This window comes from Coregonus clupeaformis, chromosome 37, assembly GCF_020615455.1.
Source record: "Coregonus clupeaformis isolate EN_2021a chromosome 37, ASM2061545v1, whole genome shotgun sequence".
Lineage (NCBI taxonomy): Eukaryota > Metazoa > Chordata > Actinopteri > Salmoniformes > Salmonidae > Coregonus > Coregonus clupeaformis.
In genome coordinates, this window is record NC_059228.1 from 30,256,048 (window position 1) to 30,278,909 (window position 22,862).

Here is a 22,862-nt window from a genome sequence, read left to right on the forward strand (position 1 = left end):
AGAAGGTGACCAGGTTTTGGTCAACTGGTTTTGGCTGTAGGTTTTCACTCAATAGCCAACCAAAGTTGTAGTCTAGTGGTTAAGAGCGTTGGGCCAGTAACTGAAAGGTCGCTTTTCTTAACCCTAATTGCTTCTGTAAGTCGCTCTGGATAAGAGCGTCTGCTAAATGACAAAAATGTAAAGTCAAACATGCAATTAATTATAGGGTTGCTATGTTTCAGGTTGCCTACATAGAATAAGCTTAGAGTAAACCATTTGTGATGTCAAGACATCTTTTCCCAAACAACAGCATTAAGAGAAAACTGATCTATTTTTCTGTGACTGAACACACTAGAAATGTATATTCAAAACCAAGAATGTGGAAATTAATAAAAGCTGGAGATGAATAAAAAACATTCTGTCATGTATTAAAGTTAATAGAGAAATTGGTTCAAGAAACGAGAATAACAACACATTTTCTTTGTGAGAATAACATTTTGTATTTTTTCTGCTCTGTCTATGCTGTTTTATCGTAACTTTTCTATAAATGCAGTAATTGCCGGTTCCTCTGAATTAGCAGCAGACAAAAACATGGGACCAGATTGACTTTAATTACACACTGAAGTCACCTTGCTTATTCAACCATGTAATCCAACTACTGCCATTGTGATACAATCTGCTTGGCTTGATCCCACAAATCACCAGGTCTTACACCCAAGCAGGTGTCAACATCTTCCAGGTGTCATCATAGGAAAGATTAAACAGATCTGAAATCCTACACTGTAATTGAACAGACTCAGTGGAGTCAGCCCGTTTCCAGTGAGGCTGAGTAACCCCACACATGTAATTAGGCTACACACTGCCGCCCCTCTCGACTCGTATTTACCCTCTTTTCTGTCATAAATGACAGTCAGCTGTTTCGCCGCAACATTAATTTAACATTCCAGACGTGTAGTATAATATTGTCATTCAGGTTGGCCAACAAAAAAAAGTATTTCGAAAATCTACCTCACAATGATCTCACTAAAGGAGAGTTTCGATAAAGCAGATAGATTGCCCTGCTGCCCTCCCAAATGCCTGGAGCTTCCACTCTACTGTGAGAACAAAGGTTAAAGCTCCTGGATGGCTGTCACTCCCTCACAGAGGGAAAACACATCCAGCCAGCACCAGTGTGTTGCCAGAGGCTGGTTGGATCGGGAGGGGCTAAAATATGTGCTGTAAGGAGGGGAGACATCCATCCCTCTCGTGTGTGTGTGTGTGTGTGTGTGTGTGTGTGTGTGTGTGTGTGTGTGTGTGTGTGTGTGTGTGTGTGTGTGTGTGTGTGTGTGTGTGTGTGTGTGTGTGTGTGTGTGTGTGTGTGTGTGTGTGTGTGTGTGTGTGTGTGTGTGTGTGTGTGTGTGTGTGTGAGAGAGACAGTCGGGGCGGCAGGTAGCTTAGTGGTTAAAAGCGTTGTGCCAGTAACCGAAAGGTTGCTGGTTCTAATCCCCGAGCCGACTAGGTGAAAAATCTGTCGTTGTGCCCTTGAGCAAGGCACTTAACCCTAATTGCTCCTGTAAGTCGCTCTGGATAAGAGCGTCTGCTAAATTACTAAAATGTAAATAGTCTCCTCCATTAGATATCATGGATCTTCCCTGAGGTGTGTTCAACTGTGTATGTGCAGACTCAACATTACACTACTGCTCTCTCCCTCAAGTGTAGAATCTGGAATCCCAACAAACAGATAATTTATAACTAGAGCATGACAGATTGTTGTTAGGCTGAGCATGTACATTTTAACTGAAATTCTCCCATTGCTTCAAGAAGGCCAAGAAGAGCTACAACTGAACTTGTCCACTCACTAAAAAGGGCGTATTTCTGCATAACTATCTACCCAAGCAGGTGTGCTCTTCCTAATGGAAAAGGCAACGTCCATTAGCTCCCCACTGGGCACACACTGGTTGAATCAACGTTGTAGCCACCTCATTTCAATGAAATTACATTGAACCAATGTGGAATAGACATTGAATTAACCCAGTGGGTCAGGCTCTGGGTGATGGAATGTGTAACCCCTGGGCTAAACGGTTCATTCAGTAAGTCGCTTGGATTCTAAGTGGAAAGGTCATAAACAGGCTGTGACAAGCCTGCAATTTTTACGGCCAGGGGGTTTAGCAGAATGTCCGTTCTCTGTTAGCACTTTGGGTGGTCACAAGCCCGCTGGTAGACCTTCATGCCCACTACTTGTCATTCAGTCACTATCATCAATTGTTTTTTTGTTTTTTTTTGCAAGTTTCACCCTCAAGTTCTTTATGAAGTAATGGTAACTGGAGGTGATTCCTCAAGAGCCACATTTATAATTCTAGGACAACACAATTATAATTCAATTGACCCAAAGAAAAACATTTTCCAACATAATTTCCACTGCAGTTCAGGTGACAGAAACCAGATGTCCTATCTGATGAGGTGTGAAATACTGCCACACACCTTCCATCTCACTCCTTCCCCCCATCGCTTGCCCATCCTAAACCCAAGGAAACCCACAAGGGCACCTCTCAGCTCCATGTCTCTCAACACACAGGCCTGGTATCTTTTCTCCCTTTCCACCTCTTCCTTGGACGTGGCGTCGACCCTGAGGAGGGATCCCAGACTCCCTTTATCAATGTGAGCTAGGAGCTAGCAGGGGCCCCGCTCCCCACTATCAGACGCCCTTAGGATAACACAAGAATGTGCAGGAGAGCTAACGCAAGTCAAGTCTCCTTGGTGTAAGTTTCCTCCGACAGCTCAGGTCTGGAATTTGAATCTTCCCACAATTCCCCCTCACCAACCAACTCAGTTTACCTCTTAATTGAATGCAAATCAACATGAATATTTTTTAATAGGTAATTCCCAATCTTGTTGGATGTTGGATGAATGAATCCTATATCGACACAGCCATTGGCTTTTTTACCTCTTGAAAAAGAAAAGGATGATTTTGCTGACCATCCATCCTCCATCTGCATTTACTAATCCACTAAATGCTGATTTTTATGACCGATGACCCTATGAAATGGCAGTTCATCCAAGCACTAACAGGCTTGTCATTATTGTGATCATCATGAATTATTGTGGCAGGATCACACAGGAAAAAATAGGGCATCAAGACAGTAGTTCATACATAGTTTAAGAAAATGTGTATAATACTCTCTTACTTCCTCCAAATTCCTCAGGATCTGAATCATTCCTGTCACCCTTTCCTCACAGGATGATTCCATATAGCAGTGAATTCCACTACGTGCAGTTCTGCCTGGTTCTGAGTCAAGGTGATGAATATGGGGAGAGGAAGAAGGGACTCTTGATATATTGAATGCTACAATGTTTTTTTTTTAAAGTCTAACATTACTAATACAATTCCTTAGTATTTGCTCAGGGAAACTATGCACAAAGATAGAGCCATGGATGTTTTCTCATTGTTAGCTCTTTTTTCCTGAGAAGAATTACAATGTCATTGTATTTCACCCTCAGCTTTTGAGACAATCCTCTTGCTGTGAACTATACAGCAATCAAATGACAACAATAGGGCCCCACAAGAATAGACCAATAAATGCCTTGTCTTGATGTACTGTACACAATGTGAGCGTTATCTTTACAATGGGCCTTTTATTCCAACCCAAGGATCATGGCAAACTACGTGATTCCTGCCAAGGAGGGTCTAGGCTCTTTCACAACTACAACAATGCTGGGAATTCTCTGTGTCAGGACAAAACAAATTGAGGATCTGAGGGGGACAATCCTTCCCAACAGGTGTGGAGGACATAGTGTACATAAGCTGAGATCGTTATCTGATAGAGGCGGACTCTTGGAACGCAGAGAAATGAGGAGTGGAAGAAGAATGAGGGGTTACACTGTATCACAAGGGCCCCATAGATTCTGTGACTATCAACAGGTCCTAAAAACAACATCACTTTATTTTTGTGTCAGGATATTTCAGACTTTTTTCCTGAAACACACAATATGTAGCTATTATGCTTTATCGGGTGTGATTTGTTAAAGCACTTGGTTTTGCATTGTAATATAACATAAAGCTTTTAGTCTGCTGATTACCATATGTAATGTAATGTAATATTCTCCAGTTACCCCAGACACAAGGATGAGGATTGATATGAATGAACGTGTTTCATAGCCCTGTTTAGAACAGCTCCACAGCACCGACTGTTAATGTCCCTTTTCTGTTAGATTTTGTTATTTAATGACACTGCTCAGTCTTGAAGATTCAACCTGCTTGTTGGTGGCACATCTGTACAAGATGCCTCACTTTAGCTTGGATCGTATATAACAAACAGATGGTACACAAATTAGGATTAAAAAATCTCACTCCCCAATGGTCTAGCAATTACATTTATTGACATTGGAAAGCAAAAGTAATTGTTTTGTCTGGGCTTCAAATTAGAACCATGCTAGGCTATGTAATAAAATAGCATACTGTTGCTTATTCTAATCAAGAGACCATTTATTATGTATCAAGTCCAGTTTTCTTCAGTCAGTAAAGTTCTGAATTTAGCACCTGCAGATTCACAGCAAAGCAAATGTGTTGTCTTGCCCTTGCAACCTTTTAAGTCTACCACAAAATTCATCCTTAGTCAATAGAACTATCAGAGCGGTAACAAGACCACTTTACTCTCCTCTGTTTACTGAGAAAGGTCCATGTGGATGTGGGTCAATATATGTTTGTTTTTGGATATGAGGAGTTGTTCATGTGATGAGACAATTCGTTTCCTAAAATCCAGACACCATAAAAGCCCACTGCTGTTAACTAAAGACACCCTCTACCTTCAGACTGAAATTACACCTCTGTCTCAAACCACAAAAACACATCCAGCAGACACTCAAATTACAATTTGTCCTGGCAAATCCAGCTGCTATAGACAGCTGGTAGGATGAGACATCATGAGACAGAGGCAGGTTACATGACGCGTACTATACCTTTCCTCCAGGGGGTCAGGATGGCAAAGGACTTCTGCCAGCTGAATACCATGCTGGCTTTAGTCCTCCTCTGGCTCATGAATGGAATTCCACAGGTTCAGAAACTGCAGAAAAAGTGAGTAAAATACTCCCTCCTCCTCAGCCTAAAAAACAGCAGTCAAGCACTCCTCATCCCGTCTTGTTATTTGTCTTATTTTCTGCTTACTCCAGCTCCTCTGAGGCTCTCAAAGTAAACTTCAGTGTTCAGTTCTGTGGTTGACATCTGTTGTCACAGGTCACCGAGCTGAGGCTGTTTACTGTTTGGGTCATGGTGCCTGACTGCTGCCTACCTGTCTGCCAGTCTGTCTGGTAGCCTGCCTGCCTGTAGTGTGTTGCGTCTGTATGTGAGTACAACACGCACAGAGTCGCTGGGAGGAGTGGCAGCGGGAGGAGGGAGGGAAGAGAGGGAGGAGGGGGAAGAGAGGGAGGAGGGAAGAAGAGAGGGAGTTGGGAAGAAGGGAGGAGGGGGGGGAGGAAGGGAGAAGCCTGGGACTCCAATTTATCCTGAGGGTGAACGAGAGAGAATAATAACAGATGGATAGAAGGAGAGAGATAAAGGTAGAGGGGATCGATTGGCGGATTATGTATTATTCACTGAAATATTGAAGAATGGGGATTTTCTTAAAGGTCCAATGCAGCCGTTTTTATCTAAATATCAAATCATTTCTGGGTAACAATTCAGTAACTTACTGTGATTGGGGGGTTCTGCATCATGTGTCAATTATGCTATCATAAAACAGATCTGTTTCACTTTTGCCACTCAATATAGAGACAGGATGGAGAATGTGCTTTTCTGTCTTTCATTATTAACTGTCACATGGGCCAGGAAATACCATAGCAAATGAATATGGATTGGATGATCCCGTCTGCCTCACAGTAGAGTTCCTAATCTTCTTTGACAGCAAAAGAAAATCCTCTAAAAGATTCTTCATTTTATTCCACTAGCTAGGTTTCCATCCAATTGGCGACAGACTTGTTGCGGATAGAAGGCTGTGCGTGATGACACATAACAATACCTTTTGCGGTTAAATGTCCATGTACTGAATAAAAAAGACAAGTTAAATGGGTTTCCATCACATTTTCAACTCTACTGATGATTTTCTCACAAAAAAATGGACCTTAAATAGCGAGTGCCCACTCTGGTATTGTCACGTGTGCTCTAGCCTACAGCTCGCAGATACAGTGTGGGTATAGCCTACATGATGAGATGATTATAGACAAAATAACAAGATTATTTTTTTTTGTCAAATGGCAGTCAAGCATCGATGCTCATGTCAACCAGAATAAGACCCTCGATACTTATTGGAAATCAAATCAAATCAAATCAACTTGTATTTGTCACATGCGCCGAATACAACAGGTGTAGACCTTACCATGAAATGCTTACTTACAAGCCCTTAACTTTATTTTCTTAAAACTGCATTGTTAAGAAAATATTTACTAGATAAACTAATGTAAAAATAACTGGAGTCTTTGACAATTTTTGGGGCCTTTCTCTGACACACCTAGTATATAGGTCCTGGATGGCAGGAAGCTTGGCCCCAGTGATGTACTGGGCTGTACGCACTACCCTCTGTAGCACCTTACGGTCGGATGCCGAGCAGTTGCCATACCAGGCAGTGATGCAACCGGTCAGGATGCTCTCGATGGTGCAGCTGTATAACATTTAGAGGATCTGGGGACCCATGCCAAATGTTTTCAGTCTCCTGAGGGGGAAAAGGTGTTGTCGTGCCCTCTTCACGACTTTCTTGGTGTGTTTGGACCATGATAGTTTGTTGGTGATGTGGACACCAAGGACCTTGAAACTCTCGACCCGCTCCACTACAGCCCCGTGTCTGGTTGGTAGTGTCACGATCGTTTATGAACGGGACGGACCAAGGCGCAGCGTGATATGCGTACATGTTTATTTATATAGAATAAACACCACAACGACAAAATAACAAATGAAACGAAACGTGAAGTCCAAGGTAACCTACAAACAACATACCTTACACGGAACAAGATCCCACAACTAACTGGTGCCAAAAGGCTGCCTAAGTATGGTCCCCAATCAGATACAACGAGCAACAGCTGCCTCTGATTGGGAACCACACAGGCCAACATAGATCTACACATTCTAGATCTTAAACATAGAACATCGACATAGCAAACACAACACAGAAAATACACACCCTGACTCAACAAATACAAGTCCTCAGAGTCAGGGCGTGACAGTACCCCCCCTCCCCCCCAAAGGTGCGGACTCCGACCGCGCCACATAAACATAACAGGGTAGGGGCCGGGTGTGACCACCACTTACTCTCCACCTCGCTGTTGCGCCCCTGGTCTGGTCTGGACCTCGGCGCGCTGCTTCCCCTCTCCTTCCTCCCACGACGTACCAAGCCCTGTCTGGACCCTGGTGTGGGAGACCCCGAACCTGGAGAGGGGCTGACGTCTGTGTCTGGACTGGAACCGCTGACTGGAGCTGGACCCGACGACGGTGGATCGAACTGCTCTGGCTCCGGAGTGGAGCTGCTGACCGGAGCTGGATCAGGCACCGGTGGAGCGGATTGCTCTGGCTCCGGAGTGGAGCAGCTGACCGGAGCTGGACCGGACCCCGGTGGAGCGGATTGCTCTGGCTCCGGAGTGGAGCCGCTGACCGGAGCTGGACTGGACCCCGGTGGAGCGGATTGCTCTGGCTCCGGAGTGGAGCAGCTGACCGGTGGAACAGGCACGGGCCGTGCCGGACTGGACACACGCACCACTGGCCTGGTGCGGGGAGCAGGAATGGGCCGGACCAGGCTGACGACGCGCACCACTGGCTTGGTGCGGGGAGCAGGAACGGGACGTACCGGGCTGGCGACGCGCACCACTGGCTTGGTGCGAGGGACAGGAACAGGCCGGACCGGGCTGGCGACGCGCACCACTGGCTTGGTGCGAGGGACAGGAACAGGTCGGACCGGGCTGGCGACGCGCACCACTGGCCTGGTGCGAGGGTCAGGAACAGGCCGGGCCGGGCTGGCGACGCGCACCACTGGCTTGGTGCGGGAGCAGGAACAGGCCGGACCGGGCTGGCGACGCGCACCACTGGCTTGGTGCGGGAAGCAGGAACAGGCCGGACCGGCTGACGACGCGCACCACTGGCTTGGTGCGAGGGGGCAGGAACAGGCCGGACCGGTTGCCGACGCCGCACCACTGGCTTGGTGCGAGGGGCAGGAACAGGCCGGGCCGGGCTGGCGACGCGCACCACTGGCTTGGTGCGAGGGGCAGGAACAGGCCGGGCCGGGCTGGCAACGCGCACCACTGGCTTGGTGCGGGGAGCAGGAACAGGCCGGACCGTACTGGGAACACGCACCACTGGCTTAATGCGGGGAGCAGGAACGGGCCGGACCGGACTGGCGACACGCACCACTTGCTTGATGCGAGGAGCTGGACTGGGTTCCTTTATAAACCCCCGCTCCTTCTGCTGCCTAACCAGCTCCTCTCGCCGTACCTCTACACTCTCCTTCTCCCTTATCGCCTCCTGTAGCGCCTCCCTCTGACCTAATAACTTCTGCTCCCTCTGAACCAATAGCCCCCTTAACCTGGTGGCCTCCTCTCCTAACCTGCAGATCCGCCCTGTCGCTGCCTCCTGCTGCCTCGTCGTCCACACCGTGTGCCCCCCCCCCTAACATTTTCTTGGGGTTGCCTCTCGGGTCTCCGTTGTCGGCACTGTTGGCGCCGTTTCTCCTCTCCTACCTGGGCATCCTCCTTCATCGCCTTTCGGTAGCGGACGGCCTACTCCTCCATGATTCTCCCCCAACCGAGGAGGACATCTACTAACGTAACCTCCTGTTTAATTCCCAGCGTTTGCTCCTGAACACGCTGCTTGGTCCTATTTTGGTGGGATCTTCTGTCACGATTGTTTATGAACGGGACGGACCAAGGCGCAGCGTGATATGCGTACATGTTTATTTATATAGAATAAACACCACAACGACAAAATAACAAATGAAACAAAACGAGAAGTCCAAGGTAACCTACAAACAACATACCTTACACGGAACAAGATCCCACAACTAACTGGTGCCAAAAGGCTGCCTAAGTATGGTCCCCAATCAGAGACAACGAGCAACAGCTGCCTCTGATTGGGAACCACACAGGCCAACATAGATCTACACATTCTAGATCTTAAACATAGAACATCGACATAGCAAACACAACACAGAAAATACACACCCTGACTCAACAAATACAAGTCCTCAGAGTCAGGGCGTGACAGGTAGGATAGTCTCGACCGGAGCTCATCCAGTTTATTCTCCAGTGATTGCACTTTGGCCAATAGAACGAATGATACAGGCGGGTTACCCACTCACATGGCACCCTGATCTCCGCCCCCTTTATTTCCTGATTTTCTTCATGCAAATTACAGGGATTTGGGCCTTGTCTGGGAGCAACATTATATCCTTCGTGTCAGACTATTAAAGAAAAAATCTTCGTCCAGTTCGAGGTGAGTAATCGCTGTTCTGATATCCAGAAGCTCTTTTCGGTCATAAGAGACGATAGCATCAACATTATGTACAAAATAAGTTACAAACAATAAAAAAAAAAAAAAATTGCACAATTGGTTAGGAGCCCGTAAAACGGCAGCCATTCCCTCCGGCGCCATTCTTGAAAGGAGCATCACCTTGCACTTTCACCCCCCTGTAAAGTTCATAATCATATATTTCATATGTAGCCTAATAACCCACTGGATACAGATGTAAATACATTTTACAGACAAAAAAAGATCCCACCTTGTCTAGCCTATTTTGTTTTGTCAACATTTGGAAAGTTTACCGACACATTTTCTGTTTCCATCAGGCATGTCTTGACATTTTTTATCCAACACGTACTTTATTCACATAAAAAGGTTGGATGGAAAGCTGGTTAATGCTAAAGCCAGAATGTATTGACATCCGCTAATGTATAACATCTCAACAAAACAATGGATCTGTAAATGTTTTACTACACTTCATGCCTGCTACTGTACCAATTGTTAATCAATGATAGCCTAAGTGAGACGTTTGAAAACATTCCAGAAATATCATTGAATTTCCAGTCTTATCGTTTGTTGCTCCTGTCCTGATATTATTAGATATTCATATTACTTAGAAATATTATTGACACATAATTGGATACCATCCAGTCTCCCCTTTTTAAAACAAGTCTTATCCTGTTTTTCTTCTATCGGGAAAACAAAACAAGGTGATGGAATTTAGACACACCCATACACTTGCTGCAGTCAGCTCGGCCACAATACAAGACTTATCCTTTAAACCTTTCTCTCTCTTTCGCTCTCTCTGCAGAGGGATGAGGGGGTGGATTAGCTTTTTGTCTGTTCAGACACTAATGATACTTTCCATTAAGCTTTTCTTTGTTCTGGGTTGAACAAATTAAAGCCTTGTAGTTGTTTGGATGAATAAGCCAAGCGTTTGAGTGATTGTTGGGAGGGAAAAGTTGAGTAGATTCTAAATATACCAAATTCCTTTTAGAGACAGATTAGGCCTTTGTGTTTTGACATTTTTTTCTCCAGTGCTGGCCATTAACAGTGCTTTGGTAAGGGACAGGTGGAGAGGTTAAAGGAGAGACAACACAGGGGTGAAATCCCTCCAGGGTGTGGATGGAAATGAGTGAGTGAGCACTGATAAAGCTTGTATAACTGGATAAGGATAGCCCATCCTTTTCCACCTTTTACCATACCTTCTCAGAAGCTGTGATTTGCATCAGATTTTAAGGAAGGGGATGCAATGCAATCTATATCCTACAGTAGGCTAAGTACTCATTGACCTTATAGTATTTACACACTGGGTTCACCTACATAACTTCTGAAGTCACACCAATGGCTAGTACAGTAGCGCCTAAACAGGAATACTTTCCCACATACATTATTGTGATGGGAAATCAGACATACCCATCTTTCCCATGTCCTCATCCATCCTCTGTGATATTTTTTAACACGTGGAAAAACAAAAGCGCTCCACTCACTGTTGGGTACATTGTCACAAGTGAGATAATGAGATGTGCAAGCGAGTGTTGGAGCCAATACAAATAGGATTTTGTTCATGGTGTCCGCAAGAGAAAACTATTTATGCATACTGATGCGGAGTTAGCTTTTTCAAATGGACTTTTGCAAATGGTCTTGTTGGTCTTGGATCTGAATGGGAACTTTCTCTGCAGGTTCGATACTGATCCTTTCCATGTGTTATATAATATTGACTTTTAAGAATTTGCACAGGCTCATCGCATGCTGTTTTGGACCATCTTATGCGTTATTTTGAAATGTCATAACAGGGGTTCCTTTTCAGTCAGCAGAAAAATACATAACAACATCAACCTGGGGCCTCGTTGACACCTCAGATCCAAGTACAGACCAAGGGCCATGTTCAGTCCACCTACAGTATATTAGACATGAGATTTAGATTTATTTTGTTATTTCACAACTGTTGAGATGTGTGCTGCTGCATATGTAGGATCTTAATTTGATCACCCTGTTGCATGAGAATTTGTGGTGTATTTGAGGTTTTAAAATGTTTCTGAAGTTTGTAATTTCCACTTTGACATTTCAGACTTGATTTCCCCTTACGAAAAATGTATCAACCCCTACAAAAATGTTAATTAATTATAATCCACATAATAACTTCCTGTTGCTGCAGGATTATTTTCCTGCTGTAGCAAACTGGCTCAAATTAAGATTTTACATCTGTAGGCAATCACATGCCATTGCCTAACTATTGGCATGTTATTGTTTTGATAGCCTACAGTTACTATATTAGTCACGTGTCGAATTCTGATGGCACATGGTAAAGGAAATGAAGACTAATTCTCCAAAGCAGAGGTTAATAATTTGCAGGTTTCAGCAGTGACACGTTCAACTGTTGTTTCTTCATGACGGTTTCATTCCAACCATGACATCACAGGGATCCGGTTGACTCAAGCATTAGAAACATATATCTCACTCCTTGCCCTCAGACTGTTCTTGCCTGAAGATCTCAGACAGGTCTCTCTGTTACTTTTGGCTTAATGTTGTACCATATGGGTTCGGTTATTACTGTTACTGTTATGTAAAGTTCAAGATACTTGCTTTACAGTATGAAATGGCCTGATTAAAAAATGTAATGGGGATGAATTTGGTCTGATAGTCACACTTCCGAATTATTCCTGGTGTTGTTTTTAATACAATAACATGAAAAAGGATAATAATATACAATTAGAATACAAACACATATGTGTCCTGTATTTGCAGACTCAGTTGGAGCAATTGAGCATGCCACTCTCCAGACATGACTTATCTGAAGGGCTTGTCAGAGCTACAATGTGGGCCACTGATAAACTAAACGTATGGTCAACAGGAGTTGGGGTAGCTTTGCAGATACTGAGAGTCTATTGAAGAAAGACCTCCTGTTATAAGATAATTTACTTTACAGGAGAAAACCTGTTCCTTCACTATATTGGCGCAGGGAATTGACGGGCAACAAAGTACAAAGGTGAAAACAACGTTCTACTTTTGACTTGCATGAGCTTGTCTGGCCAGGTAGTCTGTAATTAGGTGTTGAACCCCGGGAACTGAAGATGTCTGAGAGGATGCAAGATGTCTGAGGGGTTCCAACAGAGACGTGATTCCAGAAAAGAGGATCTAAATGAAAGAGGAAAAGAGCGCAGCCCCAAAATGTTGGGTTTTGACGTATAACAATGCTGCCGTTGTGCTTATCTTCATAATGAGCCGCCAAAAATGGCTCTAAACTGTCTATCTCTATCCTTATTTTGCTTGTTTCCTCCAACTCTTCACCTTTAACAGTGAGTCCTCTGGTAAATCTAGCCCACGAAGAAATCGTTTTCAGTAAGGTTGGCGTGAGAGGACAACAGGGCAAAGGTTCTGTAATATTGTTAAAGTTAATCCGTACTTCTGAGAATCCTACTTCTGAGAAAACACTAGACACTAATGTTTAGAAATGACTTGGAAGCTGTATATCTTGGCGTTTCTATAAAATTATTACAGTCTGAGAAGATTCTTGGATAAATAAAACCATATGGGTCTCTAAATGTGCCCTGTTCTTTTGAATTAATACTTCTTTAGCTGATGAAATGATAAAGGTTGGATCAAAAGGGATGATTTATTCTACTAGACTTTTTCCAATCTTTGCCTTTCTGTTTTATCCCTGAGTTTGGTGAAGGACTCTGAAGCACACACCATGAAGAGGATACGCAGTGTTTACAGGTGGCATGGTTGAAACTTGTACACATTTAGTCCCACAAGACCCTGCCATTGTTTCACTGTGTTGCTCTTATTGTATAATTTCCCTTTTTAGTCAGATCTTTCCTAGATGAGGTCAGAGCGACAGTTACTGCGGAAACGTATGGTGGACAGCACGTTCACTGTTCCAGACCCCCGGCTGCCCTTTCCATCACGAGCAGAGAGCCGTCCTCCCACCTGATCCACAGCCTTTGTCTTGCTTTCCTTTGATTGAGTGAGTTTGACAAAGACATCAATGGGACAGACACCAAATGAAAGCATGAGGGCACACTCATCCACCTACACTCCTACAGTATGCCAATGACATGGCCTTCACCACACACACATCTAAGCCTTTCGCTTTGTCACTAACATTTTGTTTTTCACCCCTCATGTTTGGAGGACGAGGGAGAGACAGCATCTGTGATCATATCTGCTTGGTAGAGTCAGACTGATTTTCTTGGGAGCGCTTTTGGACAATTACTGGGTGGACATAAAAGGAGCTGAATGCTGACTAACCTAAGAATGACCCAATTTAGGGTAATTTGCTTCTGGTGGTCAGAGGATCAAAGAGAAGGGCCATTGAGTTGTTTTAACGAGCCCCCACCCCATCAACATTTCCACATAAACTCTGCTTATTTGTATTTACTGTCAATCCCTGATTACACTCTTGGATGTCCTTTTTTTTTTAGGTGTTAACTTAACTTACTATGTTTGCACGAAACTTACAGGAACTGGGTCAGGGGGGGGTTTATTCCAGATCATGCTCTCTTGAGTAGGGGGATGACCTCAGTAATCGGATTATTGTCTCTGTTATCATAAGGCATTACGACTGCTTTTAATAAATCTAACTGCGTGCCTGCAATAGCTTTGCAGCTAACAAACGTATTAGGTGTGCCTGAACTCATAGAGGCTAAAAGCACTGGGGTACATTGTTGGACAATGACGCACCTTTAACCTGAAGCAATAGGATAGGGGTGTATTATTGAATATGTCAGTCTAATATGTGACAATTCATTGTGAGGGTAATGGTATTGGCAAATCATCGCTAAATTGGTTTGACTCATATGTCAATCAAGGCAAAAACCTTAATCAGATAATATACTGTGTGTTGTTTGATTCATGATTTAATGTTAACAAAATGAGAAATGGTCACAATAGCACCCACATATTCTTTAGTGGAAATGAAATAGGTCTCTCTTTTTGACAGCACACTTGTATTTAATACCCACTGATAAAAGTGTGTGTTGATTTGGAATTATAGCCGCTCTGATCCAGTCCCGTTTTCTCTTGAACTTTACAAGGCATTTTGAACTACATGTGGCCTTTATGAGATTAGTTTATGCACACATGATAAAGATTACAAATGTCAATTTTTCTTGTTGTTGTACTTGTTAAGGTGTGTGTGAGTTGTGTCTTTCACAGTACTTAAAGTGCAGTGTTTTCCACATGCAGTATGTGGACAGTTGTAATTCATCATTGTTACTACCATTATAATTGGGAAATAATTGGTGTTCTGACACAAAAAAAAAACGAAAGTCCTCAGCTTTATCAATGAATGATAGGGCAAAATGTTGATCTCTGCCTAAATAGACATGCCCAAATGTAACTATTTTCATGAGATGGCCATAAACAATAACTGGTAATGTCGCATAGTTTTAGAAAGGTCTGGAACTCACCTTTCTGGTAAAAATAGTTATAAATTGCTGAAGTGTACTCACTTTTGAGGACACAAGGTCAAGTACACAGTACAAATATGATGAAAATATGACAAATCATATGATTTTTTTCCTATTCAACAAAAGTGGGGCAATAGGCTTAAAATGACTGAAATGCTTTATTAATTCATTATAAACTACTTACTATAAGATTTCACATTTCTTATAACTGTAAAATAAATATGGTCATACTTAGTGACAGTACAATATTAGCACTATTTCATATAACTTCTGACAGATCATTTTTTCCTAAACGTCCACTGAGTGACGCAGAGACACCACTCAAATGTGTGCAGACTCGTTACAACTTCAGCTTAAAGCACAAAGGGATTTTGGCCATCTGTGACCAAGAGAACGTGGTCTTAGTTCAATTCTATGAAATGATTTAGTATTTTGTCACATTGAGAGCTCTAGAATATCACAGTGAGATGATACTAGTATAGTTGCATCCGTTAGATTCTGCCGTTTCATGAGTTTCACAGACACAGGAAATCGTTCCTTTGTCTAGATAGGCCAGAAAATGTGACACGTCATTCCCTATGCAAATGTGGGGTCTGAAACCTGACACTTCAAGTCAGCCCCGCTGGGAGAGTGGGAGTAGAGAGCAGAGAGATGGGGCTTTCTTGTACTATAAGATGCGAGACCCTACGATGTTCACAGAGTGCTTTGTACCAAAATGTCAGTCGGAACCGGTCCAGAACCGCTCAAAGTCTCCCAAATAGGGGACATAACATCTAAGAGGTTTTAAAGTCTTTATAAGCATAAAGAATTTGACCTGGCTAAACATTTGATAAATTAATTGTTTTATTCAGATTTTGTGAGACAATAACAATATGACCTGAGACATCCTTCAACATGACATATTTCAGGAAATATCCCATCAGAGAATCAAACAGTAACTGAGGAAGCAATTGTAATAATTCATCAGTGTACACCAAGGTCAACCCACTGAATCCCACTGTGAGACACTGGCAGGGAGTCCTATGTAATACTGTGATGTATAGGTTACAGTGTATTTACTCCTCACATCTTGACTACCAAATCGCCACATGAACACTCTCCCCTGTAATTTGAGCCTGCTTGACTCTCAGACAGTGTGTAAGTCTATACTTACTGTGGTTGACTCGATGGAGGAGGCTTGCCTCTTAGCCTCTAGATTTATGATGAGGAGGGATGGCCTTGATGTGTCCACAACAAAGTCCCAGACAAGTCGTTTCTTGCATGTTGCTCTCTTGGTTGAGTGTATAGTGAGAATAACAATGTCAAAATGAATGCACAATGAGGCTTTAATGAAAGTCATTGCAAAATGGCAGGTGGTGGGGAACTTTGTGTTAACAACATTTGGTTATATTTTTAACAGTAAAGCGGAGAAACAGTAGCCCTATAAAGTCTCAAAGGGTATAGGAACATGTACAGGCCTTTTCTTTATAAAGCACAAAACTTCCCACACTAAGGGACAAAAAGAAAACATAGCTGAGGAGCCTTTTGCTAAACTAACAGATGGGGCGATGCAATGGAGGAAATGGGTTAATGGGTAGTTTCCATATGTTTACAGCTAGCAGAGTCTCATTGATAACCTCACAGATAACCCAGGCATATTTGTGTGGGCCTGAAGCCTGCACGTGCTGACCCAACGTCTGCTCCTTAGCGTGGGGATTGTAGTCTAAAGCTGCCAAGTCATCCTGGGGTTATAGTATTGTTTCACAGTTTCTTTCTTATCCTTATCACATACTGGCATGACTCACTCCTATGATGTGAATATAGGCCAGGGTGTGATGTGGGGAATTGTGTATTTTCTGATATCTTACCAAAGGTCTATTTGTGGTTGAATGGGGTGCCCATTTGTGTCGATAGAACATGAACCGCAGTTAATAATGCAGAGCCTGTATAAAATGACTAAATATACTTTTCATTCCCTTGGATATCAGATAATTCATGCTTTTTCAGCTTTGAAAGTCCTCTTAGATTGAGCAACATCAGTGATTGTACAAACATGGGCATACCAAACTCAAACAAAAACAGTTTTGCTCTTGAGGACCTCTTCACCACACGTTTTCACAACATTGTTAGCTAAGCCTGGGCACAACACCCAGGAACACAGCAGCAGCTAGTTTACACCATTTACAAGTTTCCACACACTGTCTCCCTGTCAAGTAGCCTATCACATGAAGGGGGGGACTGTGAAATAAATTGTACTGTAAAATACATTTAACACCCTCCACCCTCATACAATTAACTCAAAATAAGGTTTACGACCACAAATAACAACTGTAGCGACCCTGTGTTTATAAACGTGAATATTTACTTTGCTTTTGTGGCAGAGCCGGTGCCACGCAGGGCTACGGGCCAGAAGGCTGAGGGTTCGCGGACCACCACAGAGGAGCTCACTCTCCCTGTCTGTTTAATTACTTCACTGATCAAAGCCGGTTGCAGACAATGATCAGCTAGGGGGAAATCAGATTTTCAACATTTTGATGCCATATTCATAATTATATAAAATATATGCAATACATTTTCCACCAACAGGTATCTGTGCCAATGCACCACACAACTAATAAACAAAACATACCGACATGGTTTGCTTTTTTAACACCACAATTCATTATGACCAAACAGTTCTATTTTTGCTGCGTGGTCCCATGGTGTTTATACTTGCATACTATTGTTTGTACAGATGAACGTGGTACCTTCAGGCGTTTGGAAATTGCTCCCAAGAATGAACCAGACTTGTAGAGGTCTACACATTTTTTTCTGAGGTCTTGGCTAATTTATTTTGATTTTCCCATGATGTCAAGCAAAGAGGCACTGATTTTGAAGGTAGGCCTTGAAATACATCCACAGGTACACCTCCAACTGTGTCACGAATTCCGCCGAGGCTGCTCCTCCTCCTTGTTCGGGCAGGCTTCGGCGTTCGTCGTCCCCGGAGTACTAGCTGCTACCGTTTGATGTTCTCTGTGTTTGTTTGGTTTTGTCTGTTTGGTGCACCTGTGTCTTATCCTGTCCTGATTATGTCACCTATAAGTTTCCTTTGGTTTTGTTTGAAGTTGTGTGTTGTTGTACGCCTGTCCGTTGAGGTTTTGGATTTTGCATTCTTGTTATTAAGTGTATTGACGCACTGTTTGCGCATCGCTTATGTTTAGTGTTTTACGCACTGTTTTGCGTATCGCTCGCCTCCGTTATTTGAGGCCCTTTATTTTGTATTGTCATTTGCTAACAAGTAAAGTCTGTTTGGACTAAGCTTCTGTGTCCTGCGCCTGACTCCAACACCACATCCACCTCAAAACCCTGACAGAACAACACACCATTCATGGAGTCAGCAGGAGCAGCGGCAGCGATCGAGTCGCTGGAGGATCGGGTCAGCTGCCAGGACGCCAGGATCCAGCAACTCGGCTCCGCCATGCAGGAAGTCATGAACACCCTGCGCCGATGGGAAAGGGGAGGCGTGCCCACACCTCCTCCTACAGTACCACCACCATCGGCCAGTCCCACCAGACCGGTTCCGGAATCCAGTGGGATTCGGCTCTCGCTCCCGAGGGCGTATGATGGCACAGCAGCCGGGTGTCAGGGGTTCCTCCTGCAGGTGGAACTCTACCTGGCCACCATACACCCGGCGCCCTCGGGATACGAGAGCGTGTCCGCCCTCATCTCCTGTCTCTCCGGCAAGGCGTTGGAGTGGGCCAACGACGAATGGAGGGGAATAGACGCCGCCACCATCAGCTACGCAGAGTTCTCCCGCCGCTTCAGGGCTGTTTTCGATCACCCTCCTGAGGGTAAAGCGGCGGGGAGCGTCTGTTCCACCTCCGACAGGGAAGAGGAGCGCACAGGATTTCGCCCTGGATTTTCGGACTCTAGCGGCGGATGCGGGGTGGAATGAGAGGGCCCTCATCGACCACTATAGGTGTAGCCTGCGAGAGGACTTCGTCGAGAGCTGGCCTGCAGGGACACCAATCTGTCCTTTGACCAGCTAGTGGACATGTCCATCCGGCTGGATACCCTGCTGGCCACCCGCGGACGTCCCGAGATGGGGCCGTCCATTCCATTCCCTAGCACCTCTGAACCGATCCCAATGGAGCTCGGGGGTGCTGGCGCTAGAGGGAGAAGGAGAGAGAATCCGAGGGGGGCTGTCCCCTGCACCAGCTGTGGCCGTGGAGGACACACTGCGGCTAGGTGCTGGGGAGGGTCTCCAGGGAATCGGGACAACAGGTCGCGCACTGGAGAGTCATTTCAGGTGAGTAGGCGCCCCACTCACCCAGAGCTCTCTGTTGTTCACTTTTGTATACCTGTAGTATTTCCTCAGGTTGCATCTCATTCCCAGCATAAGGCGCTAGTCGATTCAGGCGCAGCTGGGAATTTTATTGATCTGAGATTTTGTTCTAGGTTAGGGATTCCCCTCCTGCCCGTTGATACACCCTTTCCTGTCCATGCCCTAGATAGCCGCCCGTTGGGGTCTGGGTTGATTAGGGAAGTCACAGCGCCACTTAAGATGAAGACGCAGGGGGGTCATGAGGAGATTATTCAGTTGTACCCTAATTGACTCTCCTGCGTATCCCGTGGTGCTGGGGCTTCCTTGGTTAGTCACCCATGACCCCACCATTTCGTGGCAACAGAGGGCTCTCAAGGAATGGTCTGGCCAGTGTGTTGGGCGATGTCTAGGTGTTTCCGTGGGGGCGACCACGGTGGAGAGTCCGAACCAAGTGCCCGCAATGCACATTCCCCTGAGTATGAGGATTTGGACCTCGTGTTCAGCAAGACGAGGGCGACACGATTGCCACCTCATAGGCAGGGAGATTGTGCGATAAACCTCCAGACAGGTGCGGCACTTCCCGCGAGCCATGTGTATCCTCTGTCTCAAGAGGAGACGGCGGCTATGGAGACATACGTAGCTGAGTCCCTGAAACAGGGATACATACGGTCCTCCACTTCCCCTGCGTCCTCGAGTTTCTTTTTTGTGAAGAAGAAAGATGGAGGTTTGCGCCCGTGTATTGATTATCGTAGTCTCAATCAGATCACTGTGAAATACAGTTACCCTCTTCCTCTGATTGCGAGTATGACTGAATCACTACGCGGGGCGCGGTTCTTCACAAAACTGGATCTCAGGAGCGCTTATAAGTTGGTGCGCATTAGGGAGGGGGGATGAATGGAAGACAGCATTTAGTACCACCTCAGGTCATTATGAGTATCTTGTCATGCCATACGGGTTAATGAATGCTCCTTCAGTCTTCCAATCATTTGTGGGACGAGATCTTCCGGGACCTGCATGGGCAGGGAGTGGTAGTGTACATTGACGACATCTTAGTGTACTCTGCTACACGTGCCGAGCATGTAGCCCTGGTACGCCGAGTGTTGGGTAGACTGTTGGAGCATGACTTGTATGTCAAGGCAGAGAAATGTCTGTTTTTCCAGGAGTCCATCTCCTTCTTGGGTCATCGGTTGTCCGCGTCAGGGGTGAAGATGGAGATTGACCGTGTGTCAGCCGTGCGTAACTGGCAAACCCCAACCACTGTGAAAGAGGTGCAGCAGTTTTTGGGTTTTGCCAATTACTACCGGAGGTTTATCCAGGGTTTTGGACAGGTAGCAGCTCCCATTACTTCCCTGCTGAAGGGGGGCCCGGTGCGTATGTAGTTGTCAGCTGAGGCGGACAGGGCGTTTTGTAAACTGAAGGACCTGTTCACCTCAGCTCCGGTGCTGGCGCACCCGGACCCCGCTTTAGCGTTCCAGGTAGAGGTGGACACGTCAGAGGCCGGTATTGGGGCAGTACTGTCGCAACGCTCAGGCACGCCACCTAAGCTCCGTCCCTGCGCTTTTTATTCTAAGAAGCTCAGCCCGGCGGAGCATAATTATGACGTAGGGGACAGGGAGCTGTTAGCCGTGGTTCAGGCCCTAAAGGTGTGGAGGCATTGGCTTGAGGGGGCTCAACACCCTTTTCTCATTCTGACCGACCATCGTAACCTGGAGTACATCCGGGCAGCTAGGAGATTAAACCCTCATCAGGCTAGGTGGAACATGTTCCTGACCCGGTTCGTTTTTAAGATCATGTACATCCCAGGGTCCTAGAACGATAAGGCAGACGCCCTGTCCCGGCAGTATGACACAGAGGAGAGGTCCATTGAGCCCACTCCCATACTGCCGGAGTCTTGTCTGGTGGCACCGGTGGTATGGGAGGTCGATGCGGAAATTGAGCGGGCGTTACGCACCGATCCTACTCCCCCAGAGTGTCCAGTGGGTCGGACGTACGTGCCGCTCGAGGTCCGTGATCGGCTCATTTATTGGGCTCATACGTCACCCTCCTCTGGACATCCAGGTATGTGCACTGCCTTAGTGTTAAATACTGGTGGACGTGAGGGTTTATGTCTCCTCCTGCTCGGTGTGCGCTCAGTGTAAGGCGCCTAGACACCTGCCCAGGGGGAAGTTACAACCCCTGCCCGTTCCACAACGGCCGTGGTCTCACCTCTTGGTGGACTTTGTCACGGACCTTCCCCCCTCCCAGGGGAATACCACTATTCTGGTCGTTGTGGATCGGTTCTCTAAGGCCTGTCGTCTCATCCCTATGCCGGGTCTCCCTACTGCCCTTCAGACCGCTGAGGCTTTGTTCACCCACGTCTTCCGGCACTACGGGGTTCCCGAGGATATAGTGTCTGATCAGGGTCCCCAGTTCACCTCTAGAGTCTGGAGGGCGTTCATGGAACGCTTGGGGGTCTCAGTTAGCTTTACCTCGGGTTACCACCCGGAGAGTAATGGGCAGGTGGAGGGAGTAAACCAGGATGTGGGTAGGTTTCTGAGATCCTATTGCCAGGGCCGGCCGGAGGAGTGGTCGGGGTATATCCCCTGGGCAGAGATGGCTCAAAACTCTCTCCGCCACTCCTCTACTAACCTGACCCCTTTTCAGTGTGTGTTAGGTTATCAGCCGGTTCTGGCACCATGGCATCAGAGCCAGATCGAGGCTCCTGCGGTGGATGAGTGGTTTCAGCGCTCGGAGGAGACGTGGAACGCTGCCCATGTCCATCGCAGTGAGGGTCCAGTCTACGCCCCTGGAGATCGAGTCTGGCTCTCGACTCGAAACCTGCCCCTTCGCCTGCCCTGCCGGAAGCTTGGCCGGCGGTTTGTGGGGCCATTTAAAGTCCTGAGGAGATTGAATGAGGTGTGTTACAGGTTGCAACTGCCCAATGACTATCATATTAACCCCTCATTCCATGTGTCTCTCCTCAGGCCGGTGGTAGCTGGTCCACTCCAGGAGAGTGAGATAAGGGAGACCCCTCCGCCCCCACTGGACATCGAGGGGGCTCCGGCGTACTCAGTCCGGTCCATCGTGGATTCGAGACGTCGGATGGGGGGTCTACAATATCTCGTGGAGTGGGAGGGGTACGGTCCGGAGGAACGGTGCTGGGTGCCTCGGAGGGACATTTTAGATCCATCCCTCCTGACTGAGTTCCATCGCAGTCATCCTACGCGCCCTGCTCCACGTCCTCCTGGCCATCCCCGAGGCCGGGGTCGGCGCACGGCTGGAGCCGCGCGTCAAGGGGGGGTACTGTCACGAATTCCGCCGAGGCTGCTCCTCCTCCTTGTTCGGGCAGGCTTCGGCGTTCGTCGTCCCCCGGAGTACTAGCTGCTACCGTTTGATGTTCTCTGTGTTTGTTTGGTTTTGTCTGTTTGGTGCACCTGTGTCTTATCCTGTCCTGATTATGTCACCTATAAGTTTCCTTTGGTTTTGTTTGTAGTTGTGTGTTGTTGTACGCCTGTCCGTTGAGGTTTTGGATTTTGCATTCTTGTTATTAAGTGTATTGACGCACTGTTTGCGCATCGCTTATGTTTAGTGTTTTACGCACTGTTTTGCGTATCGCTCGCCTCCGTTATTTGAGGCCCTTTATTTTGTATTGTCATTTGCTGACAAGTAAAGTCTGTTTGGACTAAGCTTCTGTGTCCTGCGCCTGACTCCAACACCACATCCACCTCAAAACCCTGAC

The 22,862-nt window shown here is 46.0% G+C and overlaps 1 protein-coding gene across 1 annotated transcript in view; it reads right to left on the bottom strand.

Annotated features, from left to right (window-relative positions):
* Window positions 1-5,294, bottom strand: part of LOC121553454 — a 30,884-nt gene extending 25,590 nt beyond the window's left edge. The window contains exon 1 of the mRNA XM_041866568.1: window positions 4,915-5,294. Within this exon, the coding sequence (XP_041722502.1) occupies window positions 4,915-4,993 (79 nt within the window). The 5' untranslated portion in view covers window positions 4,994-5,294. The remainder of the gene's footprint in view (window positions 1-4,914) is intronic.
* Window positions 5,295-22,862: the final 17,568 nt, after the last annotated feature.